The sequence below is a fragment of the Dendrobium catenatum genome, unplaced genomic scaffold (genome assembly GCF_001605985.2).
Source record: "Dendrobium catenatum unplaced genomic scaffold, ASM160598v2 fragScaff_scaffold_1220, whole genome shotgun sequence".
Lineage (NCBI taxonomy): Eukaryota > Viridiplantae > Streptophyta > Magnoliopsida > Asparagales > Orchidaceae > Dendrobium > Dendrobium catenatum.
The window spans coordinates 4,963,059-4,989,697 of NW_021319682.1; the positions used below are offsets into that span (position 1 = coordinate 4,963,059).

The 26,639-nt window shown below is 33.7% G+C and overlaps 2 protein-coding genes across 2 annotated transcripts; both read left to right on the plus strand.

The window, feature by feature from the left end:
• Positions 1–473: 473 nt before the first annotated feature.
• On the plus strand, positions 474–5,381 carry LOC110101221 (putative serine/threonine-protein kinase). The gene is made up of 4 exons (XM_020829022.2): positions 474–802; positions 1,040–1,190; positions 2,012–2,274; positions 4,504–5,381. Exons 1-4 carry the CDS (start codon positions 756–758, stop codon positions 5,297–5,299), a joined length of 1,257 nt encoding a protein of 418 aa, XP_020684681.1. The 5' UTR covers positions 474–755; the 3' UTR covers positions 5,300–5,381.
• Positions 5,382–12,675: 7,294 nt separating this feature from the next.
• LOC110101246 (nudix hydrolase 2) lies at positions 12,676–26,270 on the plus strand. Its single transcript, XM_020829056.2, has 9 exons — positions 12,676–12,756; positions 13,952–14,152; positions 14,951–15,016; positions 18,125–18,262; positions 18,477–18,554; positions 18,649–18,699; positions 18,774–18,808; positions 24,466–24,574; positions 25,895–26,270. Exons 2-9 carry the CDS (start codon positions 13,997–13,999, stop codon positions 26,114–26,116), a joined length of 855 nt encoding a protein of 284 aa, XP_020684715.1. The 5' UTR covers positions 12,676–12,756; positions 13,952–13,996; the 3' UTR covers positions 26,117–26,270.
• Positions 26,271–26,639: the final 369 nt, after the last annotated feature.

A 26,639-nucleotide genomic window follows, 5' to 3' on the forward strand; every position in this document is an offset into this window, starting at 1 on the left:
TCTCAGTGGTGACCGTACGTAGAGCTACGTCCGGTCACCGGATCAAATAAAAGTTCTAAGAAGGGAGAGATTTCATATATATATATATATATATAAAGATGCAATGAGTAACATTTTAGGTTTTGGCTTCATTTGGGACAACTTTTTTTGCCTCTCGACGAATTAATTTTTAAGTATAAAATTTCTTTAAAAACTGTTTTAGACAGTAATAATGTTGTCTTAAACAAATCCTTTGTTTGAATAGAAATGCACAAATAAATTCATTTGAAAGTCAAAAAAAAAAGTGAGATCCGAAAAATGTTTGAGTTGGCTTGAAAACTCGTAGGCTTCGTTTGGGATAGCTTTCTTACTGCTTTCTAATTAGCTTTTTAGTTAAAAAAATTATACTAAAAATTTATTTTAAAAAATATTAAGATAGCTATTCCAAACGAAACCTTACAAATGCCAGTATATTTTGTTATATATATATATATATAAATGAGGAAGAATGTATTGATAATAAGCATGTTTGATGTTTGTGGCAAACACTTGATTCATTGATTTCTTGAGTTTGTAATGTTGCCGGCCTTAGCCGGCTACAGTTTTGAAAGAGGTTTATTAAAAGAAAATACGAGTAAAAAAAAAAAAAACAAGTATGGGCCATGGCTTCTATTGTATTTAATAAAAGGAAGATTACAACTAGCCAAGTTATCAAATAAGCACAGAGAAATTAGCAAGGCTGCAGCCTCGAAGCTCTGCTCTCCATATCTTTCCCTATGGGCTCCAATACCAGCATCTGCTGTGGATCGAAGACCAAAAAACAGTATCATTCTCTCTCTCTCTCTCTCTCTCTCTCTCTCTCTCTCTGAATTATTATGTCCGGCGTTCGAATCGTCCGGAGGCAAATTCGGACGCGTCACGTCACCCACCCGGATGCACGGGTCCAAGTGACATGGCGCATCCGGATTCGGCGGGACGCGCCTCCAGATGAATCTGGACGCCGGAAGTAATAATTTTTCTCTCTCTCTTCATTTCAATGTTTTTTTTGTTGGGTTAATAGGTTTGTGAGTGGAGGGGAACAGAGCTCGACATGGAGGTTGTTTACTTATAAGGAGCTTCATGCGGCCACTAATGGATTCAGCGAGGAGTATAAGCTTGGAGAGGGAGGGTTTGGCACTGTGTATTGGGGGAAGACTACTGATGGCCATCAGGTAATTTTTTAAAAAAAAAACAATTTAAATACATTTAAATGAGCATATTTTAAGTAAAATTAGAGCATAGTGATGATTTTACTTATGCATCTAACATTATCTTCACAATTAGGGTCTGTTTGCGGCAGCTTTAGCCTTTTATAGAGCTATTTGCTAAGCTGATATGAGAAAAATAACATGATTGAAAGTTGTTGCGGGTATTATAAATATCTTCTATTTTGAAAATTAGGCAGTAGTTTTCTCGCAACTTCTACGCTTGAGTTGATATGGTTGTAAAAAATGGCTTTTCATCATAATTTTTTTTAAACAACAAGAAAAAAACGGGTCCAAAAAGCAAAATTGTCGCTCAGAAAGCTGCCCTTTGTATAATATAAGATTAATTATTCTATGCGGATGCCGAACACCGCTCGAAGACCAACCAGAATGCGCCATGTCGCCCCTTCACTCAGTACCGCGGCTCGGTACCGTTAACGTGACGCATTTTGATTGATCTCCTGACATAGAGCTGCATCCAGCCTCTGCACAGAATAATTTCTCTAAAGCCATAGATTTTGAACTACACACACAAAACCCTAAACTAGTATAATTAGTTTGTTAATTTTTGTGATAATTTAATCATTTGTAATGATGCGAGAAATTTTTTAAAGATGTAACCATTTAAATTTTATAAATTAGCTTAGATTCCTTTCAGGTAAAGTAGTTAAAAATTAAGAATTTGTTGGATTGGATGAATTAGATTTACAATTTTCTTCATCAACATTATTTGAATATAATTAGTGCAATAAAATACTAAAACAATTACATTTTGCAATTATTCTCAGATTGCTGTGAAAAAACTGAAAACTATAAATTCGAAAGCTGAAATGGAATTTGCTGTGGAAGTTGAGATACTGGGAAGAGTGAGGCATAAGAACCTGTTGGGGCTTCGAGGATACTGTGCTGGAGCAAATCAGAGGCTGATTGTGTACGATTATATGCCCAATCTCAGCTTATTGTCTCATCTTCATGGACAATTCACAGGCGAAATGCGACTGAACTGGAAGAAAAGGATTAATATTATTATGGGATCTGCTGAAGCACTTGTGTAAGTTCTTTTCATCCTCATTTCTCTCTCTCTCTTTAATTTAAGTTCTTATGAAGAATTGCGTTAAAATTTGACATTAAGGTTTCGATTGCGATGAATGACTTTTTTGTTGCTTCATAAATCAGTTTTTTAGTATAAAAATTTTAATTTTTGTACTATGAAGTTGCTTTAAGAAGCAGCAAGAAAGCCGGTCCAAACGAAGCCTAAGTAGGGGTGTAAGTGAGCCAAGCAGCTCACGAGCTGCACGAGCTCACGAATCACGAGTTCAGCTTATTGAACCACGAGCTCGAACTCAAGCTCAACATCGCTCGGCTTGTAAATTTGTTAAGTTGGTCGATTAACTTAAAATATAATTAAAAATTAATTTTAAATTAGCATTATATAATATATTTTTATTTTTTAAAAAATTATTTCTATATTGAAATTAAAACTAGGAAATTGAAAATTTTAATTAAAAACTAAGAAATTGAGCTCAATAATCAAGTCGAGCTAGAGTTTTACAACTGAGCTCGAGCTGAAAATTTTTTAACAAGTCATGCTCGAGCTCAGTAATAACCTTGAGCTCACGTTCGAGCTTAATTTGATAAAGCAGATACTTAACTAGACTCGACCCGACTTACACATATAGCATTTACATTGTAGATTAATAAACAAATAGGAACCATAGAGTACAATTAAAATAGTTGGTGAGGGTCAAAAGAATAATGATGATGATAGTAATAAATATTCCTTCTTTACATCGCAACCAAGAAATAAATAAGACTTTACATATAAGATCAAAAATTTTGTTGAAAAAAAAATATTATTATTTTTGTTATTTGTGTTCAGCTTGATACCTTGCATTGGATTTAGCAAGAAAAATTTTCACACTACATAAATATGACAAAATGTCACATTAGACCAAGTTTATTTTTAAAATTACAAAAAAAGGACCTTCACATGGCATCAATTCACACTAAAAGCTTAGACATATGTGCCAAAATCAAATTTTTATTATAAAAAAATTTGACTTAATAAAAAATCATTCATATTTTATGTAACACTTGTCTGTGCTTCCATCTATTTTTTTTTTCTTGTTTCTTTGCTCTAATTACAAAAAAATAATTAATAATACAAGCTCTATAAAATGAATTTTTATTAGGCCTGGTGTCCTGACGTAGATCTACGTTCGTAAGCCAGTAAAATGGTGCCACATGCTCTTACTCTTTACCGTGCGGCCCGACGACCCGACCCGGACCGAACTCGGGATTGTTATGTATTGGTTGATTTGTGCAGACCGGGGTATTGCTAGGTATTGTTTGATACTACTCGGCAATAACGAGAAATACCATTATGTCAAAACCAATAGCTAGCAATACCCCGGTTTTACTAGGTATTGCTAGGTATTGCTCGGTATTGCTATGTATTTGTATTGACATAGCGGTACTTCTCGTTATTGTCAAACTACCTAGCAATACCTAGTAATACCGAGCAATACCCGAACATAGCAGTATTGGGTTCCGGTTCAGGTCGGGTCGTCAGGCCACACGATAAAGAGTAAGAGCACGTGGCGATATATTATTGGCCTCCGGATGTAGAGCTACATCGTATTGCAAGGTATTGCTCGATATTGCTCGGTATTGCTATGTATTTGTCTTGACATAGCGGTACTTCTCGTTATTGTCAAACAGTACCTAGCAATACCTAGTAATACCGAGCAATACCCGAACATAGCAGTATTGGGTTCCGGTTCAGGTCGGGTCGTCAGGCCACACGATAAAGAGTAAGAGCACGTGGCGATATATTATTGGCCTCCGGATGTAGAGCTACATCCGATGTTGTCTTGACCTAATACTTGTTCCTATACAACCTTTCAAAAAGGTTAGTAGGAGGAAATTCATGTATCATATTCTATTTCAAATTTGTTCAAAATAATTTTTCAACTAATAAATTTCATACATAAATATAATACATAATTATTTAATTAACTTTAATATTATATACGTGGCGATAGAGTCAAAATTTTACGTTTCAACATTGTGTGGTTATCCAACACAAACAACATAAGATTTTTTCCATGAAAAATCCAAAAAAGGTGAAAAACTATGGGGCTCCACCCAGTTCAAACGATTCCAATTTCTCTTCGATCGTTTTTTTTTTTTTTTAGTTTTATGAAAACTCAATCGAACTGAAAGCTCTGAATCATAATTCTGCAATGAAATGTTGTTCTTGTGATGAATTTGATGACAGGTACCTGCATCACGAAGTGACGCCGCACATCATCCACCGCGACATCAAAGCCAGCAACGTCCTCCTCGACTCCAATTTCGAACCACTGGTGGCCGATTTCGGATTCGCGAAGCTCATCCCTGAAGGCGTGAGCCACATGACCACCCGCGTCAAAGGAACCCTAGGTTACCTCGCCCCTGAATACGCAATGTGGGGCAAGGTATCTGAAAGCTGCGACGTCTACAGCTTCGGCATTCTCCTCCTCGAAATCGTCACCGGACGTAAACCCATCGAACGTCTTCCCGGCGGCGTCAAGCGCACGATCACCGAATGGGTCGATCCGTTCATCGCAACCGATCAACTCTCCAATCTCGTGGACCACCGGCTCCAGGGACAGTACGACGATTTCCAGCTCCGCCGAATCCTCCACGCCGCGGCCCGATGCGTTCAGTCGGAGCCCGATCGCCGGCCATCCATGCGGAAGGTCCTCGCGATCTTGCAGGGGAATGCCGCCGCCGCCGATCCGGTCAAGAACCGCAAGCTCGCGGACGATTTCGCGGAAAAGGATGCGTCGAGTCAGGCGATTAGTGACGTGGTTGCCCCAGGTATGATTAGAATCAAGAGCGTCAAGTATCAGGAGGAGCTGATGGCTATGGATGACGAAGGAGGGGAAGAAGGGGAGGAGGATCTTGAGTTGACGAGGAGCGGGAGCGATGGGGCCAGCGTGTACGGGGTCTTTGGGGCCATTGAGGTGCAGAGAGTCAGCCATGGATATGGTCAGCAGGTTGTTAGTAGGAGGACTGCATTGCGCGGGTGAGTGATTAGGGTTTTGTTTGGTTGGCTGCAGCCTCTGTAAAGGTGGAAGACAACTTTTCTTAAAGATATTTTGAGCTTCATAATTTTTTTTTTTTTAAATAAAAATAGTTTCTCATCACAAAAATTTTGATAAATCATAATGAAGTAGTGAAAAAGTTGTTCCAAATCGACCATTAGATTTCATTTGGAATAATTTTTTTATTGTTTTATAAAAACAGTTTTTTAGTACAAAATTTTTTTGAATTTAAAACTTTCGTACTGAAAAATTATTTCATAAAGCAGTAAGAAAGTTATCCGAAACAAATTCTTAATTTTTAGAGTAATAAATGCTTTGGATTTTGAGAAGATGATCTTATTTATATATTAAGAAAATTAATTGGTTGTTTTTGCTTTTTCTTTTTTATGTGATTTAAAAGAGGATCATTGTAATGCCTCAAATCATATCATGGAATATATTGTTTGTTGATAAATATGATTCTTTATTTTGTCGTTAGCATTGTGGGCTGGTGCTCTAGTTTGAACTCGAGCTCGATCAGGTTGGGCTGTGGAGCTGGTGGAGATCATTGTATTTCTCAATAATATATTTTTAAATTTGAAAATAAATTATGATAGAATATGACGATATAAATTATATTATTATGAGTTTAAAAAACATTAGATTTGCTTTAAGATTAGTGTTGTATAAGAAAATTAATGATGTTTGACCTAATATTTTTCCTTTGTTTTTTGAGTTGAAGAACAACTTTTATATATCCCAAACAAAATTTTTTCTTAAATTACTAAGAATATCTACTTTCTTGAATTTAAAGAATTTTAAATTATATGAAATTGATATATGAAATAATTTGATTAATTATGTTTTTGCATGTTGAACTAAGTTCTCTATATCTTAGTTCTTGCCTGTAAAAATTTGAAATAAACAATTTGTTTAAATTGCAAATAAAATTATTCAATTTTTTGCATTACATATAAGATAATCATGTTGATTTCTTATTTTTTCAATTAATAATTTATTGAGTTCTACAAATTTGGATTTTTAGCATAAGATAGCATAGGATAAGTCAATAATCACAGGGTTAATTACATATATCTCATAAGAATTTTTAGTATTTACAAAGGTACCTATGGATGACACAACCCATGGTTGCTGACAGTGGTCCTTCTGTTAGGTTGGGTTGACTACCTCCTCTGACTAAGTAGACCAGGGAGCACGATGGCCCGGGACTATAGAACAATGGGATCTTGATCTGACTTATCATCACTCCCCTAATGATCTGCTTTAAGTGTAAAATCGTGAAATTTCTATTTTTAAATATCAAATTTTCAAACCCCCAAACCTATTATGCTATTAAAGGTTGGATATCACGTATTTACGAATACAACATATTCATTAGATGATTAGCCTTAATCGAAAGTTCTCTTTCATGATTAGGAGGGATAATTAAATATAGGGGCTTGCGCCTATAGGAAACCAGAACTCATATTATAAAGTCCTCGCAAAATGAGGGTGAAATCTCTTGGTAGTGACTTATCTATAAACCCAATATGTCTTCTGAAAATTTACCCCAAAACTTAATCTGTTAAAACTCCCCCCTAAAGCAAAGCAGGGAAGGCCAGGGCACGATTTTTCAGAGCCCACAAGGATAAAGATTTATTATTGTTGCAGTCAAATAATTCTAATAATTTTTATCGTGGCATGCACAATCACATAAGTTCAATAGTTCAGTAAATTGATATTGGTATTAGTTTTATAAATAGAAAAGTTTTGAATGCTACTTATATAATTCTCATATAATTTGCATCAATAAAATATAATCATGCATATGACATGTCAAGTAATACAAATATGCCTTTTAAAAACAATTACAACAAAGGGAGATTTACATACACAACACTCAGATTTATCCTATTTACATCCTTAATCTTCAAATTTTTCTCTTTATTTACATAACACTAAACTTACTAGAATTAATGAAATTTCATGCTATAAATCAAATAAGAAACTAAAAACTCAAATTCTCAATGATAGATAAGGTTATCAAATGATGGAATAATAATATAATAACCCAAATGCTTTATTTTTTTTATTATGAACATAACATTGACTAAAATGCAAAGCTAAAGTATGATAAAATAATATTATAAGAAGCTTTTGTCACATATGCATATGCAATATTATGCATTTAATGAATGCATAGATACATACATACAAATTTTTTATATAACTATTATATGCATATGTAGAATTTTATGATACATCTTCAAGTTTTATTTAAAAATAATATTAGAGAAAAATCAAGAAAAATATAGAGAAACTCATAATGATTTGTTTCAAAATCTTCAAACTCTATGCATAATATATTGATTATTTGCACTTATTTGTTGAAGTATTGAAGTTTTTTTTAGTATATCACCTGAAAAAAATTGAATAAATTTATAATTTAAGCCATGAGTTGGATTGAGATAAGAAAAAAAATGGTAGAAAAATAATTATAAAATTGATGGTGACATATATAAATTTTGTTTTGGAATGGTGACTTATATCATTTTTTTTCCAATCATCTAATTAGGCATTCCAATTGTCTCTACTAAGTGAAAACATCTAAGATGAATTTTTAGAGATTATAAATTTATATTCATAATATTTTAATTTATTTTGTATAGGGAAAAAAGTTTCAAATTAAGTCTATAAATTTATATTGAGATTAATATAATTCAAAAATTTTAGTTTACTATTAATTTAACATAAATTCAAACATTTAAATTTTATCTAAGATATAATATAACTTTTTTATTTAAATTAGGGGTGTTAAAATGGTTAATCAGTAAGATAAGATCTGGGTTGAAACTGACCTCATTTGATTTTGATCGATTTAATTGACCTATATAATAAAAGAGCCAAATAGTGGACTCACTTTTATTTAAAAAAAATTGTAACTTTCAACTACATAGTTTATGTTAGTTGATAAAAAATAAGAAGTCCATATCAACAAAAAAAAAAAATAAAAAAAAAAAAAGAATCATTTCATGTCAAAATCAATGGCTCAATTCAATTTATAAATTACAAAAATAATTTACAATAAATCTAATTTAAATGCTCCTCGAAATAACAAATTCAAAACTGCAATGACCTGCAAGGCTGCAATAAAACAGAATATAAAGATTGCAAACTATAATATGTATTATGTAATAATATATATTGCTCTGCTCAGATTAAACCCTCCAAATCATTAATTTCATAATGAGATCATTCATCATTGCTAACAAATTATCATCAAAGGTGACAATTTATAATAACTTAATATATGTTCTACTCAACTATTCTGCTAATCTACTCTTTTAGTCTTTCTAATTTCTAAGATAATATAAATATCACCTTGTTGTAAATTGTAATAGCACATAAGAAGTTACACTTATACACCTCCCAACGTCCAGCGCCCACTTGCATTTTAGAAGGTTAATCATCATTGCTTCATTGCTTATACGACTCCCAGCTCCTCAAATTTTCATATGAATTTCAACCTTTCAGGAAATAGAAAGCAGCAGCCGAATTGGCAATGAGGCAAACAACAACCAGAACTGAAATATAAACATAAAGTAGCAGCTAGTAACGACTTTATATGAAAAGCCTTAATTCATTTCAGTATCATTCAAACTGAAATAGCAAAAGAAAATAAAAAATATCAGCTATCATCATGAATAGGAGAATTTGTAAATCAAACAGCAGGTAGTTTTTATTTGCTAGCAACTTCACAATGCAGCTGAAATAAAATAGCAACCAAATATTATTTCAGAAACAAATGTTGTTTTAGTGTTTCACTAACCAAACAACAACTAAAAGTTGTTTAAGCAACCAAACAGCAACTAAAAGTTGTTTCAGCAACCAAACAGAACTAAATGTTGTTCCACCAGCCAAACAACCCTAATTCAACAACCAAACAACAACTAAATGTCCAACAGCCTTAGTTCTAACTTCACACATATCAATTAACAGAATATCTAAATTAAACAACAACCAAATATTATTTTAGCAACCAAACAACAACTTCATTATGCAGCATTTCAACAACCAAATATCCAACATACCAGTTCTAAGTTCTAACTTCACACATAACACTTAACAGAATATCTAAATTAAACAGCAACCAGAAGTCCAGTAGTCCAAATAAAAACAACAAACAAGTCCAACTAAAATGTTAACCACAGGTTCAACTGAAATGTTAAACAAGAATCATCTAATAACTGAACTTTCAGTCGGTTCTGCATCAGTTTGAGTGACATGTAAATCAATGATATCATCCGTAACAGCATCTAGTTCTGTGTCATGAACTACTGCAAAAAAAAAAAAAAAAATAGGAATTTGAGCTCTACCACTAAATGTGAAAAAATAAATAAATAAAAGAATGTTGAAGAATAAACCACCCTGTTATGCATACAACCAATCCTTTGCACAGACAAGCGCCTCAACAATATCATGTTTTAGTGAACTTCGATATTGATCTAGTATTCTACCGTTATTACTGAAAGCACTTTCTGATGCCATTATACTTATTGATCTAGTATTACTTCTTATTGGTAATCACTTACATATAGTCTTATATAGCACCATTCAACAAAAGCAAATTTGTATCGTGGATCTAAAATGACAGCTATAGCCAATATAACAGAAAATGTAGACCAATATTTCTCAAATTTGACTATCATTCATGTTGCCATTCTTTTGATGTATTCATGTACACCTAAGAGTTCATGTTTCAATGATGCATAAGCAGTAGAAACACAGAAAATATAAAATTGCAGTTGGGTATTTTGATCCAGATATAATACATGTTATCTCATAGAAAGGAGCCAAGAATTTGCAAATAGATTCAACTTTCTCTCACTCAACACTACTTGGGCAATTCCTATAATTTGAATCACCCAATTTTAAATGTTGAAAAGCTCGTTGATAGTAGATATCACTATCTAGCATGATAAAAGTGGAGTTCCATCTAGTTGGAATATTTTGTCACAAACCTCTCCTTCCATTTAGACAACTCTGTTTGATACAATCAAGAAACTTTTGCTTTCTCGCTTAAGAGACTTTTACATACTTAATACTCTCCTGGATTTTAATTATTGAAGCATCAACCTCCTTCAAACCATCTTGAACTATGAGATTAACAATATGTGCGGTACAACGAATATGAAATAACTCACCATCACAAAGCAAAGCACCACGTAAACATAAATGATTTCTTATAAATTCAACTGAGGTATTGTTTGCTGAAACATTATCCAAAGTAATGCTAAAAAGTTTGGTATCAATTTTCCACTCCATAACAAGAGACTGTAACTTTTCAAACAATGCAATGCCATCATGAGGGGGCAGCATGAAACCAAAGCTGATAATCTTTATTTGCAAATGCCAATCATTATCTATAAAATGCATTGTCAAACAAATAAACCCATATGTGTAAATAGAACTCAAAAGGTTCGATGTTAAGCACACCCTACTTCTCAATTTTGTTAAATGTGAACGTATATTACACTTCTCTTTACTAAATAATTTCATACAATCACTTCGTGCAGTGTTTCTTGAAAACAACCGCAAGTCCCGACAAAGATACGTTAGAAGAGCTCACACTCCAATCCACTCAACACACTGGAAGGGCAAGTCATGTATAATGATACATGCAACAAACAGGTCACGAAATTCTGACTAATCAAACTTACTATCAATCATAGAAATGGATGATTCAGAGTTTGTTTGTAAAATGAGTTGTCCAATATCACACATATTTCTCTTTTTACAATTTTCCAAGTGTCATCTTAGGTTAGCAGTGCCATTTTTACTATCACAGCAATATGTCACGCCACATTTCTTGCATTTGCACATTGGCTTACCATCTTTTGGCTTAGGCAACATCTCAAAGTAACCCCAAACAACTGAAGTCATTCTTCTATGCTTCTTAGCAACTTCACCTCCCTCATTACATTCAATGTTACATGCCTCAACCACATTTTCAGATGGCTCAACTTCTTCATTTTCATCAAAAAAAGCATTATCAGGAATGGTATTAGAGCCCACCATCTATCAAAAATATTAGAAGACATCTCAATGTAAATATTTAAATATTTCTTCATTTCTTGCATGTCAAATTTGAACAAAAAGATAGTAAACATGAAAATTTCTGATATGAGCTGAACTTAAACAGTAAAATTGTAAAAAATATTTTTATTCAACAGTCAACACTTGAACATCTAAAAGGGGCAGCTGTAGCAAAATGAAAAAAATTATGATGTCCTAACAAGTCAATGAGTCAATAACCAACAAACCAGTCAGGCAATCAGGCAGTCAATAACAAAAAAAGGAAAAAATACATGATGCCCTAACTGCCTCAGCCCTCAATGTTTCCAAAATATGCAAAAGGTTCAAACCAGACTAAGTAGGGACAAATCAGACAACAATAACAACATTTTAAACACCCTATCGAACAATATCCGTACAAAATAACCATTAATCAAATAAAATTTTAAAACCCTAGCTGAGAATAACCTAAAAGATAATTGAAACATGATACAAAACACAAACACATCATGGAACACATTCATCTTCTAAAAATCTTAGCACCTTAGCAGAAAAAATAGAGAATATGTGAAGAACAAAAAATCTGAACACCTTTGTCTTAAAAAATAACAAAAAATATTAATAAGAACGAGATACAAACAGATCAAAGAACGTCGGAAGTCGGAATCGAAACGTATGCGAGGACGGCGTGCTCCGGCACCGGAGAGATGGAGAGAAAGAGAGAAAAGAAACCCTAGACAGATCACAGAAGGCACAGACGGAACGAAATAATGAAATTATATGCTGCCCGCTCGAGTCTCCACTCTCCAACTCTCAACGCGGCTATTTACTCATAAAAGGTGGGGGTTAGGTTTGGGTTATCGGGTTAACCCGAACCCTTCCCGTTCTTTGAACGAGTCAACCATAACCGGAAATTTCGGGTCGGTTTCAGATCGGATTTTCGGGTCGGATCAAATGTTGTCAGCCTAATATATATGAAACTAATATTCAATATCTCTTAATTGATATACAAAATCCTCGAAAATAAAAAAAAATTATTTTGTGCGGAGGCTGGACGCAGAACATCGTCCGGAGACCAATCAAAATGCCCAACGTTAGCGGTACCGAGCCGCAATACCGAGGGAAAAAATGACATGACACATTATCTCAAAATTACATTAGTTAGGCCTCCGCACAAAATAATCACAAAAATAATATATAAAATTGAGATGCGTATTAGAATCAAATTGTCAAAATTTATTATGCATTAAAATTCGTGCATGAGCTGAGCTGAAAGATGCGACATCGTCATATACGTCGACGGCAGATTTTTGCATATATAAACCCTCAAAAAATGGTTCATTGAGAGATTTCTTGTTCTTCTCTTTCGATTTTGTGGCCATTTTGAGGTAAAAAATCTGCAGGGATTTTATCGTCCCCGACTGCGTTGTTCTGACAAGATTCAATATTTTTTTTTTATCTATTAGCAGCTCAATACTTTTTTCAGTTAGACCTTTTGCCCCTGTTATTTATCGAAGTAGTTCTGGAACGGAATTCTTCTGGCATTTCAATGAATTATTTCGGTCCACTTGATATTTCTTGTTTCATGGACGTATTTGCTTTGTAGGAGAACTTGGATTTAATCGAATTGATTGGTTTTTATTCATGTTTTCACCTTCCTTAGGAACACTTCGAAGGAGCTCCATTCATGGCTACTATAAGCGAGCAATAACTGACTGTTGATCACTTTTTACGAATTTGAGGTTGAAGTTGTCTTTTTGGTAGTGAGCGGATTAGCTCTTGAGTTTATTTACCATGGGCTTGTAGAATTTATAGCTTACATATGAAGGTTGCTCTGTGTCTTACGCTTCTACTTGCAACTTAGTAATTTTTATTTCTAGAGTTTCTTTATTCATTTTGATCACTTTGAAGGCGGGATCAATTTTTATTTTTGAATTCTACTTTTCTGCCTTTGTCAGTCCTAAAATTGCCTTAGATGAGATAGTTTGATCTCTCTGCTGACATTTCTAGTGCTCTTCAGTTCATGCCAAACAGGAGACTTGACTTGCTTGTTTTTTTAGTTATTTAAATTAGTTAAGACAGATAGATTTTCCAAACTTTTCTCACATGTTCATTTGTTTTGCTCAAACTTCTGTGTGATTGCTTTTTAATTGCGATTGAAAAGCTGATTATCTAGTGAGAATGGGCAAAGATTAGGTTAACTGAGTCTCACCTTGGGTTATAGACTCACATAAGTGCCCTCCTTGTGATAATGCCACATAAGCATCTCCAACCTCGACTCCACAATTTGTTGGAGCTTGATGCAGGAGCCTTGCCCTTTCTATGAAGTAGCTGAACTGTACTCTTCAAAACCTATGGAAACCTTAAATGCTATTTGATAGAAACTTTGAGTTTCATTGCTTTTCTTTGGGTTTATTTTATAGCTAGTCATATATATTTTTTTTCCTTTTGAATTTTTAACCGATCAGATTTCAATAGAATTTTTTAGTTTTAATGCTTTAATTCAGTTGGTTTTATAGTCACTTATATTTTTCCGTTTGAATTCGGAAAACCATCACATTTTGGAGCTGTTTTGCAATTCAGATGAACTGAAGTTCCATATCAATTTCACCTATTTCAAGTTCAATCATGACATCATTGGCGGCATACAATGGAGAGCAGATTGATCTCTTAGCTGCAGTTAATGATGACCATGGAGGTGTCATTGTAGAATTGAAAGCACCAATAGATCCAAGGGCTTTTGAAATGTCTCTAAAATTATCTATATGGAGTTGGAGGCAACAGGTGATAGTTCTTCCGATCATGGACTGTGTTTTATGGTGAATGCATTATCATCTTTAAACATGCTCTGAATTTATTTTTTTTGTTGAAGCAATTTTAAATTAATTTTAATGATTCATGTGCGTAAAGGCGATTTGTCACAAGATTAACTTTAATACAGAGGCCATATATTCCCTTATTTGATTTAGGAGAGAATTAGTCTTCGTTTGAGACATCTTTCTTATTGCTTTCTAAAACAGCGTTAAAAATTTTTGTACTAGAAAATTGCTTTAAGAAGCAGTAATAAAGCCGTCCCAAACGAAGCCATAGTTTGAGTTTCCAAATGAGATCACATCAATAACAAAAATGATGTTTTTTTTTTTTTGGGTAATGTTGTGTGGTTGCCTCTACTCTCATAGAGATGGGTAAGTGGCTTTGGAAGTGTATTCCGTATGATCTTGAAGCAGTCTAAGGAGTGAAAAGTAGGGTAGGGACATGACAGTTTCAAAAGCAACAAATTACCAAGCAAAGGGTTAGTTACTATCTTGCAAGGTGATTTTGAAGATCTGAAATTTATCTAGGGTTCTAACAAGCTATTTACAGAGAAGTTGATCTAGATGTAGTATATATAAAGGATAACTAGTTGAGGGCGTTATCATATTGGTGCATATCTTGAAAATTGTTCTATGTTTCCCTTTTCTTGCACTTTATGTTTGATGAGCTACACATATTCAATTAATTTACTTTTGGTTGCTAATGGTAACCATTTTCTTGTCAATTTGGGTATGGCTTCACCAAGAATTCAACTTTCTTTCATTTCAGGGAATAAAAGGTGTTTGGATAAAACTGCCAATTGAACTCGCCAGCCTTGTTCAAATTATTGTCAAGGTAATAGTTTTTATTCACCCGCTTCTGACATAATATTTCTCATCTCAAAGGTATAGAACGTGATCTACAAAAGAATTTAGTAATTCTGATGGTGTTTCTCAAAAAGAATGAAGCTATTTACATGGAAAATGACCTTTTATATTAGAACTGTCCTAGATGTGTTCATATTTTACTCATTTGTGCTAGGCTTTTGAATGTGAGAGTGCAATATACATGCGCAATTTTTATGTTGCTTATATCTTCAATTTTTAATATGGCATAAACACTAGAAAACTGTTTGTTGAAACCTTGGTGTCAAGTATCGCAAGCGCATATTGTTGCTATGCTGTTTTAAATTGTTGCTTTGGCTCCTTTTCTCGAGCGTGAATTCCCAGTTACAAGCTATCAGAAATAGTCGTTGATCAAAAAAGGACTTTTCATGATATTGTGGAAAGAGCCTTCAATATCAAGTATGATTTGTGCAGGGAATTAATTTCAAAGCAAATACTAAAAAGCGTCTCATTTGGGATTTTTAACTGATTATTGATTGACCATATCATATTTTTTTTCGGCAGTTGCTCTGTTATTTCCCTGGCATCCCACTTATTATGATGCTTCTTTCTTTCTTTCTTCTTTTTTTTTTCTCTTTTTGCTGATTCCAAGTTGCTTTAGAGACTTGATGCCAAGCTCCCATCTTGCAAGTTTTTCCATAGACAAAAATTTGGCTGGCTTGTCACAACTCATGGCTATTATTGTTGGTGTAGATTATCCTTAATGATCTTTTGATCTAGCATTTTGTTTATTCTTGTCCATCTCTATCTATCCCCATTTTAATTTAAGTAGCTTTGGAAATTTTCTACTGTTTATTGAAGAATGCAATACATTGGCAGAATCATTGCACCAAGTATTTTGATGGTGATTTAAATTATCAAAATCACTTTTATCCTTAGCCCAACTATTTTGGTTTGGTTTTATGGATCCTACAATACGATGCCTTAAATTAACGGTTTGCATTGAATGATTTATCCATCCTCATTGTGATTGGCCGAACTTGTTAGCTCATTCGTGCACATGTCATGATGATTGCAACTCGGTGTTATTCACACTTACACATGCTTGCATCTTGAACCCTCTCTTCTCATTCACACACATTCATGTGGTCACAAGAGCTTGTCTTATGCGTGGCTTTTTTCGACCCTTGAGGCTTACGACTCATGGCATCAATGTCTAGATCATCCTATGCTCAGGCTCAAGCAGGGCATTTGATGTCAGTCCCTCTTGCACATAGGGCCATTGTGTTGCCTTCTACTATTTTTCTTCCTCTCACCTTTGACATCATATTTGCTCACTTTGGTTGATTGAGGATGGTGCCAAGGTTGCCATTCTCGTTTCTGTTTTGGAACCTTTTCCTTATTTGTCATCATTTTTTTTCTTACTCATACACTCTCGTTCTCACTCCCACATTTGCTGCTGCTAGGACTTTGGATGAACCCCTATTTAGGTCACGATCTCCTATCCAAGTGGCACTTTATTTCTCAGAGGTTCGTCCTCCGTCATCTATATTGGATACTAGTCCTCAAACTGCCTACCCTTCTCACTCCTTTGTAAATGTTGGTGGGCTAAATGATTCATGATTTTATTCATCGCCATCTAGCAACTAATTCTCTTTATTTTTCCCATCAAGATAAAATATCACATTCTCACAAGCATTCGTTCACGTATCAAGACAAGCCTGCTCTCATCTTCCAACGAGGAGGTATTATAATTTGCTAGGTTTTTTTTTTTTTTAATTTGCTAGGCTTCTTTGTTCCTCAATTGTTGGCAAATTATCCACAAATTTATGCAGGATTTGCATTTAATTATTAAAAATATTGCAAAAGGATGTGCTTGGAGTATCAAAAGAAAAAAGCTCCTAGTGATAAAAATAGTTGGTGGTGGAATCAAAATATGCAAGAAAGGATAAAAAATAAGAAGATTTATTATAAAAATTAGTTTAGATGTAAAAATTCTTATAATTGAGAAAGTTATAAAGAGGCTCGTAAGGAGTCTAAGAAAGCAATATGCGATGCAAATATTTTAACTTTTAATGATTTATATAATATATTAGATACTAAGGATGACCAAAGATATATGTATAAGTTAGCCAAACATAGAGATAAGAGTAGTAAGGATTTAGTTCAAGTGAAGTGTATTAAGGATGAAGATAAAAAAGTGCTTTTATTAGAAGAGGATATTCAACAAAGGTGGATGAGATATTTTTATAAACTCTTCAATGAGGATTATGAGAATGTGATTGACTTTAGTGACCTTAGCACCCTAAATGAAAATAAAGATTTTTTATTTTTATCAGCGTATTAGTAAAACTAAAGTTAGAGAGGCTTTAAAGAAAATGTTAAGTGTGGAAAAGCTGTTAGACCTGATGATATTCCAATAAAGATGTGAAAATGCTTAAAAGGTGAAGGAATTTCTTGGCTTACTAAATTTTTTAATATTTTTTTGAAGACTAAAAAGATGTCAGGTGACTCAGATGCGGGCGTTCTGAGTGTTGACTATCTAGTGGATATGAGATTTTATTTACTGGAAGAGGCATAAAAAAAATCTATCATCACTTAACTATTTTCATAAGACTTTGGGCAAAGCAGTCCAATTAAGTCTTTTTATAGTTTTCATATTTCTAAGAAATTTATATCCTTGACTATCAATCTATCTCTATCTTGTCTCATGTTTTTTTTTTTCAATTTTTTGTAATTACTTTTGATGCATTCATATCATTTTCTAGTTATAATTTTTTTTCCTTAAAACAAATTCTTTTTGTTTTTTCTTTGATATGACATCCATTTCCATGTATATTCCCATTTGGATGAAAAGTAGCTTTGGAAAATTTCTACTGTTGATTGAAGAATGCAACGTTGTTAGAATCATTGAACCAAAGCTATTTCGATGGTTATTTAAATGGTGATTATCATCATGTTTAGCCTTTGTCTTACTCTTTTGGGTCGGCTTCATTAGATCCCACTACATGATGCATTTGTGCGTTAGATTAGTAATGCCCATTTTCTATTTAAATAAGATTTTCTTCAAGGTAAGCATTTATACTTTAGCTTCCTTCATGGTAAGTTGTTGATGCAGGAGGGTTTTTGGTACCATCATGCAGAGCCAAATTATTTGATGCTTGTGTATTGGATCCCTGCCACTGAACACACAATACCCTCAAATGCTACACATCGAGTGGGTGTTGGTGCTTTTGTTGTAAATGATAGAAAGGAGGTATCTTTTTGAGCCCTCACCTTTCAACGTTGAAGTATATTGTTTCTGATTTTCCATGCCTTCTCATTGGATATTAATTATTAAATTAATCAAATTGCATGTTGTTGCGTCTGTTTGATTTTTCCTTTTCACAAAACATTTGTGTTACTATATATATCATAATATCTTGATTGCTGTTTTTTTTTGTCTGTCTATGAATTTCATTTTCTGACAGATCCTCGTGGTTCAAGAAAAGAGTGGCAAATTACGTGGTTTGGGTTTCTGGAAGATTCCAACAGGAGTAATCAACCAAGTAATTATTCCCTAATAATGATGGAGAAAATTTAGCTTGTCTGAAAAGGGATTATGCTACCTTTCAGCATATACTAAGGCTCCTATCTATGCAGGGTGAAGATTTATTTACTGGTGTTATGAGGGAAGTCAAAGAAGAGACGGGGGTAAGTTTATAATGCATTTGTGTCTGCGCATTGTCATTGTGCAAATCTAAGAAATTGTGGTTTAACTGTTGCAGATTGACACAGAATTTGTTGAAGTGCTTGCTTTCAGGTTTGTTGGTTTACTGAATTCTCTATACTGTCTATCCGAATTTTGATCTATTTATTTGTCCTGAAGAAGAATATTAAACAATTTATATTTATGGCTAACAACAACATCAATAGCAAGCCTTTATCCCACCACATGTGATCGGCTACATGAATCTTTTTCTCCATTATGTCATATTAAGATGCAAATTTTCATTTAAATCTAATAAAAAAAGTCATTTTTAATACTTTCTAACCAAGTCTTTTTAGGTCTATGTCAATCTTTCTGAATATAGACTAAATTTATTACATCTACTCTCCTAATAAGGTCATTAGAAGGCTGACATGTTATGTGACCAAATTATCTAAGGCGACTCTATCTAATCTTATCTGTCATTGGTGCTACACCAACCTTATCACATATATACTTGTTTCAAATTCAATCTCTAAGTGTAAAACTACTCATCCAACTAAGCATCCTCATCTCTACAACACTTAACTTAATTTTATCATTCTCTTTTAATGGTCAACATTATTTTGCGCCATAAAGGATTGTAGGTCTAACCACCGTCTTATAAAATTTCCCCTTAAGTTTGAGGAGCACTTTTCTATCACACAATAGGCCCGATGCATTCATCCATTAATTAATACTTTTTTTTAAAGTCTCTCCAACTTCGGTTTAATTAATACAATGATAAAACAAAAATCTCTAATTTCATTTATGGTACAATGATAAAAACACTTTTCTTTTATTTTCATCCTTGTTGCACTTTCTTCAACTAAATCTTTGCTTTTTCAGTCTCTTTGTTCAACTAACTTATACATATAACTTTCATGCTCCTTAGTTTCTAATTTATCATATAAATTATCAAAAATTAAATTCTTTACATCATATTATTTTTTTTTCTTGGACTCTCTATGGGTCCCTATTTATCTTTTCCAAATTTTTGAACTTTTACATCTAAATTAATATTTTTAACAAGTTAAATGAAAATGCTTTCTGAAGTTTTATCATTTGATCTTGAGTAATAAAGTTTTAAATTCCAATAGATATCTTCATCATCCTCAAACTTATCTCAACTATTTAGGTTCAGGTTATGAATCCTCACTTTCCATTCACAGTATACTTTCTTAGATTTTTTTTTCCTTTTAAATAAAATTTAAACATTTTGCACGCAATCCTAGAAATGAGAATTTTGATCTAATGTAACCCCACATTAGTAATATACTATGGAGCAAAAACCACCTGAGGGACTGGATCACTAATTCCATGGCAAAATCTAGTTCTATTTCCAAGTTTTGACTTTTGAGTACACTCCAGATAAAAAATAGATGGAATTGCAAACATTACATTAGAAGTAGGATTTTATCAGATAAAAATCCCCATTATTATGGTTCTTAGGAGATTTCCTCAATTATGGGTGCGGCCTGGAACATTATGATAAGTTTTTGTTAAACATTTTGGGCAGTTTCTTTATATGTGAAGAAACATGAGATTTGATTGAAAGGCCACCACATATGACCTGGATGGATTGCCGTTGGCAACATCCATATGAAGTGGTTTACTAAAAATTGATCCAAAATAATATAAAATAGATTGGTTTAACTAGTAAATTCAAAGATATGAAAAATATTCCAAATTGGAGTATGAGTCAAAATGAGGAAATTGAATTCTAGTGAATACAAGAAAGAATAAAGGAATTGATCCATTTGTTTTACAAATAGGTCAAAAATCTCTTTGGGGATTCCCTAAAATTTATTTCAAATATTATTTAGGAACCTCTTTCATTGTGTTTATAGGGTTCTTTGGTTAGGTAATTGTTGTGAACTTGAAATCCCAATAATAAGATTGACATGTTTTAAGCAGAATAAAATTTATGACCTGCCAAACTAAAAGGTATGATGCAAAGCAAATGCATAATATTGCTTGATGAAAAGAACTAAAAAATAGAATACATCGATAAAGCCAACAGATAGTAAATGAACCAACAACAAAAGCGAGTAGGCCTAAGAGACCTCATTAAAAAACGCCTAAATTGAAGTCTGGATTACTTCAGAGAATAACAGGATATTTTATTGCTTCTTCTTCCCTTTATGGCAGATAGAATTTGAAATTTTTCGTCCACTAGTTGATCCTATCCCTAGAGTTAATGAATAAAGAGCCTGGATGAACAAAATCCCAAACAGCAAGAAGAACTTCAGATTTAATAAATTTTGATGAGTATGTGTATAGTCATTCTTAATCATTGCAAGCAACCTAGGAAAATATTAAAATTCCCAAGTAGGATCAAAAGTTGATTCATAGTTTTGTGTACAAACATTAGCAGAATTAAGAACTGCCACCATTCCATTAGAAGAACGGTTTTTATAAGCCCCAATGCTACAAATACTAGGAGATTTTCACAGCTTTGGCTGTGCTCTGAAGCATCCTATGAACTTGTGACCAAAAACTTAACAGTAAGAGCAATAAGAAGGAAGGCCTTCAAACTGTATACTCTGCTAGTAGCCACTAGTTGTGAAGTCAATCTAAATTTCTTTCTTTAACGGAGTTGAAACATCTATTTTGACCATTGCTTGAGCCACTCATAGCCTGAATAGCATGTCTGTTGTAGCATCCACCTGAAATGATTTACCAAAAATTAAATTAACAGTGAACATAATGGATTGATTGAAGTATTGAATTTTAAGATGTAAAAAACAACCCAAACTATGGTAATAGGATGTTCAGTAATATGGCCACAATGAGAGGACCACTTGATCATGCATATTGGGAACCATCTGCATAGGATAATGGTATAATCTCTAATCAAACATAGATCGACCACGAATCTGTGAACAGCCTCCATATCAGGACAGTAGGACACCCTTAGAAAACTTATAACTGTGGGAGAAAGAAAAATACTCTGCCAATTTAGAGTTCTCTTCGTCAAACAAAGTGAGAGCTGATTTCTCTTGAAATGATGATGACAACTTCTGCGGATGTGATATTGACCTTGCTGAAAAAATATAGGGAAGCGAGAAGAGTCAAGTAGCGGACCAAGACCCTTATCCCTATCATAGCCTTAGTAAATTATCGAGTGGCGCAAAGAGATTACATACTGGAAAAGATTTAGGATTGGGAGTTGCTATAGGGGAAGCATCACAACGCGGAAGTACTTGAGGAGCAATCAATGGAATGGATGGAGTGGAGATTGAGGAAAGATCCAAAGGTTGAGGAGGCCAAGGAGGCACGCCGGACACGAGGAAAATAGGTGCAATTGATAAGTGACAAGCCAAATCGGAGCAACAAGAAATCCACACCAGGCATAAGGCTGGAGATGGCGTCTGTGCCAACTACCAACACCATGGGGACAACGCCTTGCACCCGTTGAAGTGTGGTCATAATCACAACAAAGAGGGAAAATGTCGTACAAAGGAGGCAAAAGATTGAGATGATTCCAGGCCACAAACCACAAGTGCCTAACATGCATTAACCAGGAATAAGCCTCATGTGAGTTGTGAGAACAATTACCATCCGTGAATGACGATGATGCAAATGATGACAGAGGAGAGGGTATGTTGTGATGCACAAGTGAACACAAAGAAGCTCCTAGTAGTTGCATGGAAGGCGAGCTTAATCGCGAGAAGCTTTCACATGTAAGAGATGCTTACGTAGACAAGAGGAGTCGCAAGGGAGAGCAACAACACATGAAAAAAGGCACACTCTTGGGAGACGTCCACGCAGATGGACGTGGCACGCCATGAGGTCGAGCAAGTGTGCCGCGTCGTGATGACAAGCAGGAGAGCATCTTGTGTAGAAAGATGAACCTCTAATTAATTCATTAAGATTGTAATTTTTTGTTAGAAGCATGAAAGGTTGATTTGGGCATAATTTACAAGTGAGAAATAGAAAGGGTGATTGGCTAGGACATTAACTTCAAGAACGCCCCCACTATGTAGGCAAGGGATGAGTAAGCTTCAAACCAAAATTTGATTTATGACTTGAATTTTAGACTTTGTGTATGTATGTTAGAGAATTGGTGAACATACTAGAAGACAATAAATGTCCACGGAAAGGATAAAAAAATAGAGGAAGATTATAAAGGATATTGTATGTTGGGAAGGGTGATGATAAAAATGTATTAGCTTAAGCAGATGATAGTGAGTTGAAATATAAATTATTATTAAAGTGAATATAACTAAAGATAATGTCTAGCTATTGAGCTATTATTAATGAGAATATTATAAATGTTTTATTTATGCTCTTCAAGTTGGATTCCAAGAAATCTTTACAAATTAATTTTGGGATGAAATAGTTGTGCTGCTATAAGTTATACCTTAAAGATAATTTGTGGTGACCTAAACATATATTTAGGTTCTTGTAGGATGATTGTGAGATCTTTTGAAGTGTGTTATAGAATGAGAGAGTATAAATGAGATAAGTACTTATTGTCATGTTGGATTACAAGAAATCTTTGAAAAACAATTTTCGGAATAAATAGGTCTCTTACAACTTATATTATAAGAAAATTGTAGATTTATTGGAGGTGTCCTAAACAAATATGTAGTTTTTTGTGGGATGGTTGTGAAATCATTCATCTTGTCATCCAATAAGAGATAAAAATGTGAGGTGAAAGTGTATATTTGATTTTGTAGTAGTATGTTCTTTTGCAATTGAAAATACATACTTTAGGAGATCGAAGAGCCCTTGCTTCCTTTCAATGAGTTGCTAATTAGAAAATTAAGTATTTCCTAATGAGTTCTAATAAAAAAATTAGAAGGATTTTTTTTTTTCAATGATGTGATTTACAAGGAATTCATGTCATTATTGTTCGACAAGTTTTACGTTGGTTGTCGACTACCTAACGCAACCCTCCACTTTTCTCATCTAGGACTTGGGACCTGGCAACGGCAGTGTTAATTCCTATTTTGAAGACTAAAAAGATGCCATATGAGTGGAGAATGAGTGTGTTAATTCCTATTTTTAAGAATAAATGTGATGCACAGGATTGTACGAATTGTAGAGGTATTAAGTTAATGTGTCATACTTTAAAACTATGGGAGCGAGTTATGGAGCATAGGTTGCGGCGTGATACTAATGTTTCTCAAAATCAATTTGGATTCATGCCGGGTAGGTCGACTATGGAAGCCATACATTTATTAAGAGGTTTGATGGATAAATATAGAGAAAATAAGGAGGATCTACATATGATATTTATTGATTTAGAAAAAGCATATGATAAAGTTCCAAGAGAAGTGCTATGGAGAGTTCTTGAAAAGAAAGGAGTCAATAATGCTTATATTCAAATCATTCATGTAGCCGACCCCACGTAGTGGGATAAAGGCTTGATGTTGTTGTTGTTGTTGATGTGATTTACAAGGAAAAACCAATATAAATAGTTGTCCTTGAATGAAACGTACATTAAAGGTGAGCAGTTAATTTTTTAAGATAGATGGTTAAGATAGGTAAATTGAAACTTTGAAGTTGAACTAAATGTGATAGTGGCTAAAGTATTAGTTGCATTATAAAAGGTTATCAAGGAAAGGGAATATATTCTTCTTTGCATTTAGCTTTCAAGCTTAGGACTTGTTCTTGACAATATCGACTTCAAATATTCTCATTTGCTTGAATGTTGTTGAATGCATGGCTAACCAAATTTTATCAAATATTCATAATACTTTCTATGGAGCTCTAATTTGCAGGCAGAGCCACCAGTCATTCTTTGAGAAGTCGGATTTATTCTTTTTGTGCATGTTGCGTCCTCTTTCCTTTGTTATTCAGATGCAAGAATCAGAAATTGAGGCAGCCAAGGTATTCAAGCTCATCTTTATTACCGTGGAAACGTACATCTTTAAGTCCATATGTGATACCAATTGAGATTTTATGAGTCATGTGAGATATATATAAAAAAAAGATGAGTCATGTGAGATATTGAAATAGTATAACTTTTGGAATGAAATCTTTGCAACCGACAGGAGTAGGATGTTAGTGATAGGAAACACTTGAAGATTTCAAATAAATCCTATCAATTTCAGAAAAAACAGCGAGAATACTTTTCCAAACTCCAAAGGAAAAATCAGAAAAATAGAAATTTTATTGTGATAATCAAATTAACGGAAGAGAAATAACAAGATACAATTGATCATCTATTTGAGAGGAGGATATGTCTCTCCCAAATCTCTAGACGCCGCTAGAGCCCAAAAGAACACACAAGATCTCAAATTTCAGTCAAATTCATGATGCCCTAACCCTAGGAAAATGAACTATTTAATGCATACATTTCAAAAGGAAATCTCTAAACAGCCCCTACTTTGAAATTTCCCTCCCAGCTCCCTTCAAAAATCTTCCTAAACAGCTCTGAGAAGACCGTGTAGTCGGATCCTGTGTACAGGAGGCGGAGACTTCCGCCATTGTTCGTGTAACCGGTCCCAGCGGGACTGGCTGGACCGGTCTAACAGTTAGATGATTAAACAAAAGATAACTTGATTACAAATATTTTCAGCACAAAGTTGTCTTCAAGATTGTGATAAATATGATGATACCCAACAGAAATCAATGTAAGAATAAAATGAGAAATGATTACATTCTTGCAAACGATATTACTGGTAATACAATGTTATTGATGCCCTGTTTTAAAAGAAGCTTTAATTCAAATTAATGCTAATCTCTCGCATAACCATCTACATTTCCATCCCGTGGAATCATTGAAAAAATTAGCTCAGGATATTCTAACCAAATTTTAGTCAAGGTGGTACTATTAGTCATTCGATTTGCTTTGAAATGAGTATAATACATCGAGATTCAATCAAAATTTATATTGCACTCATTTGAATGTAAAGGAGACAGTTTTGAAACTTGACTAAGGCAACATTTGGGGCGGCTTTCTTTCTGCTTCTTAAAACAGAATTTTAGTATAAAATTTTTAATTTTTATACTAAAAAGTAGTTTTAAAAAACAGGAAGAAAGCCGTCCCAAACGAGGCCTAAAATTTTGTTCTATTCTCAGCATTTTTTATTTCCAAAACTATTGTCGAGGTCTTGGATTATATATAATTCTAATTCAAGTCTAGTTTTTCTCATTTTCCTGAACTTAAGAAGATAGTTCTGATACATTGTTCTTCTTCTTCTCCAGTGGATGCCAATAGAGGAGTATACAGCAGATCCGTTAGTTCAGAAGCACGAGTTTGCAAAGTATATTCTTAATGTTGGTATTGCTAAAGTGGAGAAGCGATATTCAGGATTTTATCCAGTCTGCATTCAATCAGCTTTTGCTGATGAGCAAAGTTACTTTTATGTAAACAGTAGAGACCTGGAGCAGAAATCAAGCTCTGCAAACGAGTCCAATAGCAGTTGAGTTTGTTTTATGTAATTATTTTTCATTATTCTTTGTGATTATCAGGGCTGCTTTGACTTGCATATACCTGCTTGTATATCATATTCTTATATTTTACAGATGACTGTATACTTATTATATGAGACTTCATGCCAATCAAGAATTTTTATTTGCATTGTTGATCTCAACATTTATCTTGTTATGATTTCGTTTGAGACAACTTTCCTACTACTTTCTAAAGCAGCTTTATAGTACAAAAATTTATAGTTCAAAAAATTGTGTACTAAAAACTGCTTTAAGAAGCAGAAAGACAGTTGTTGCAAACGAAGCCAATATTTTTCTTGTTTTTTGGGAAGATTTAGGCTTGTTTTGGGATGATTTCTTGCTGTTTGTTAAAGTAGTTTTTTGGAACAAAATAAAAAATTTTGTACTGGAAAGCTGCTTTAAGAAGCAGTAGGAAACGGCCTCAAACCTAACCTTTGATATATTGTATAAAATTAGTATGTATTTAGAGGTTCACCTTACAATCACAACCTTGATTTGT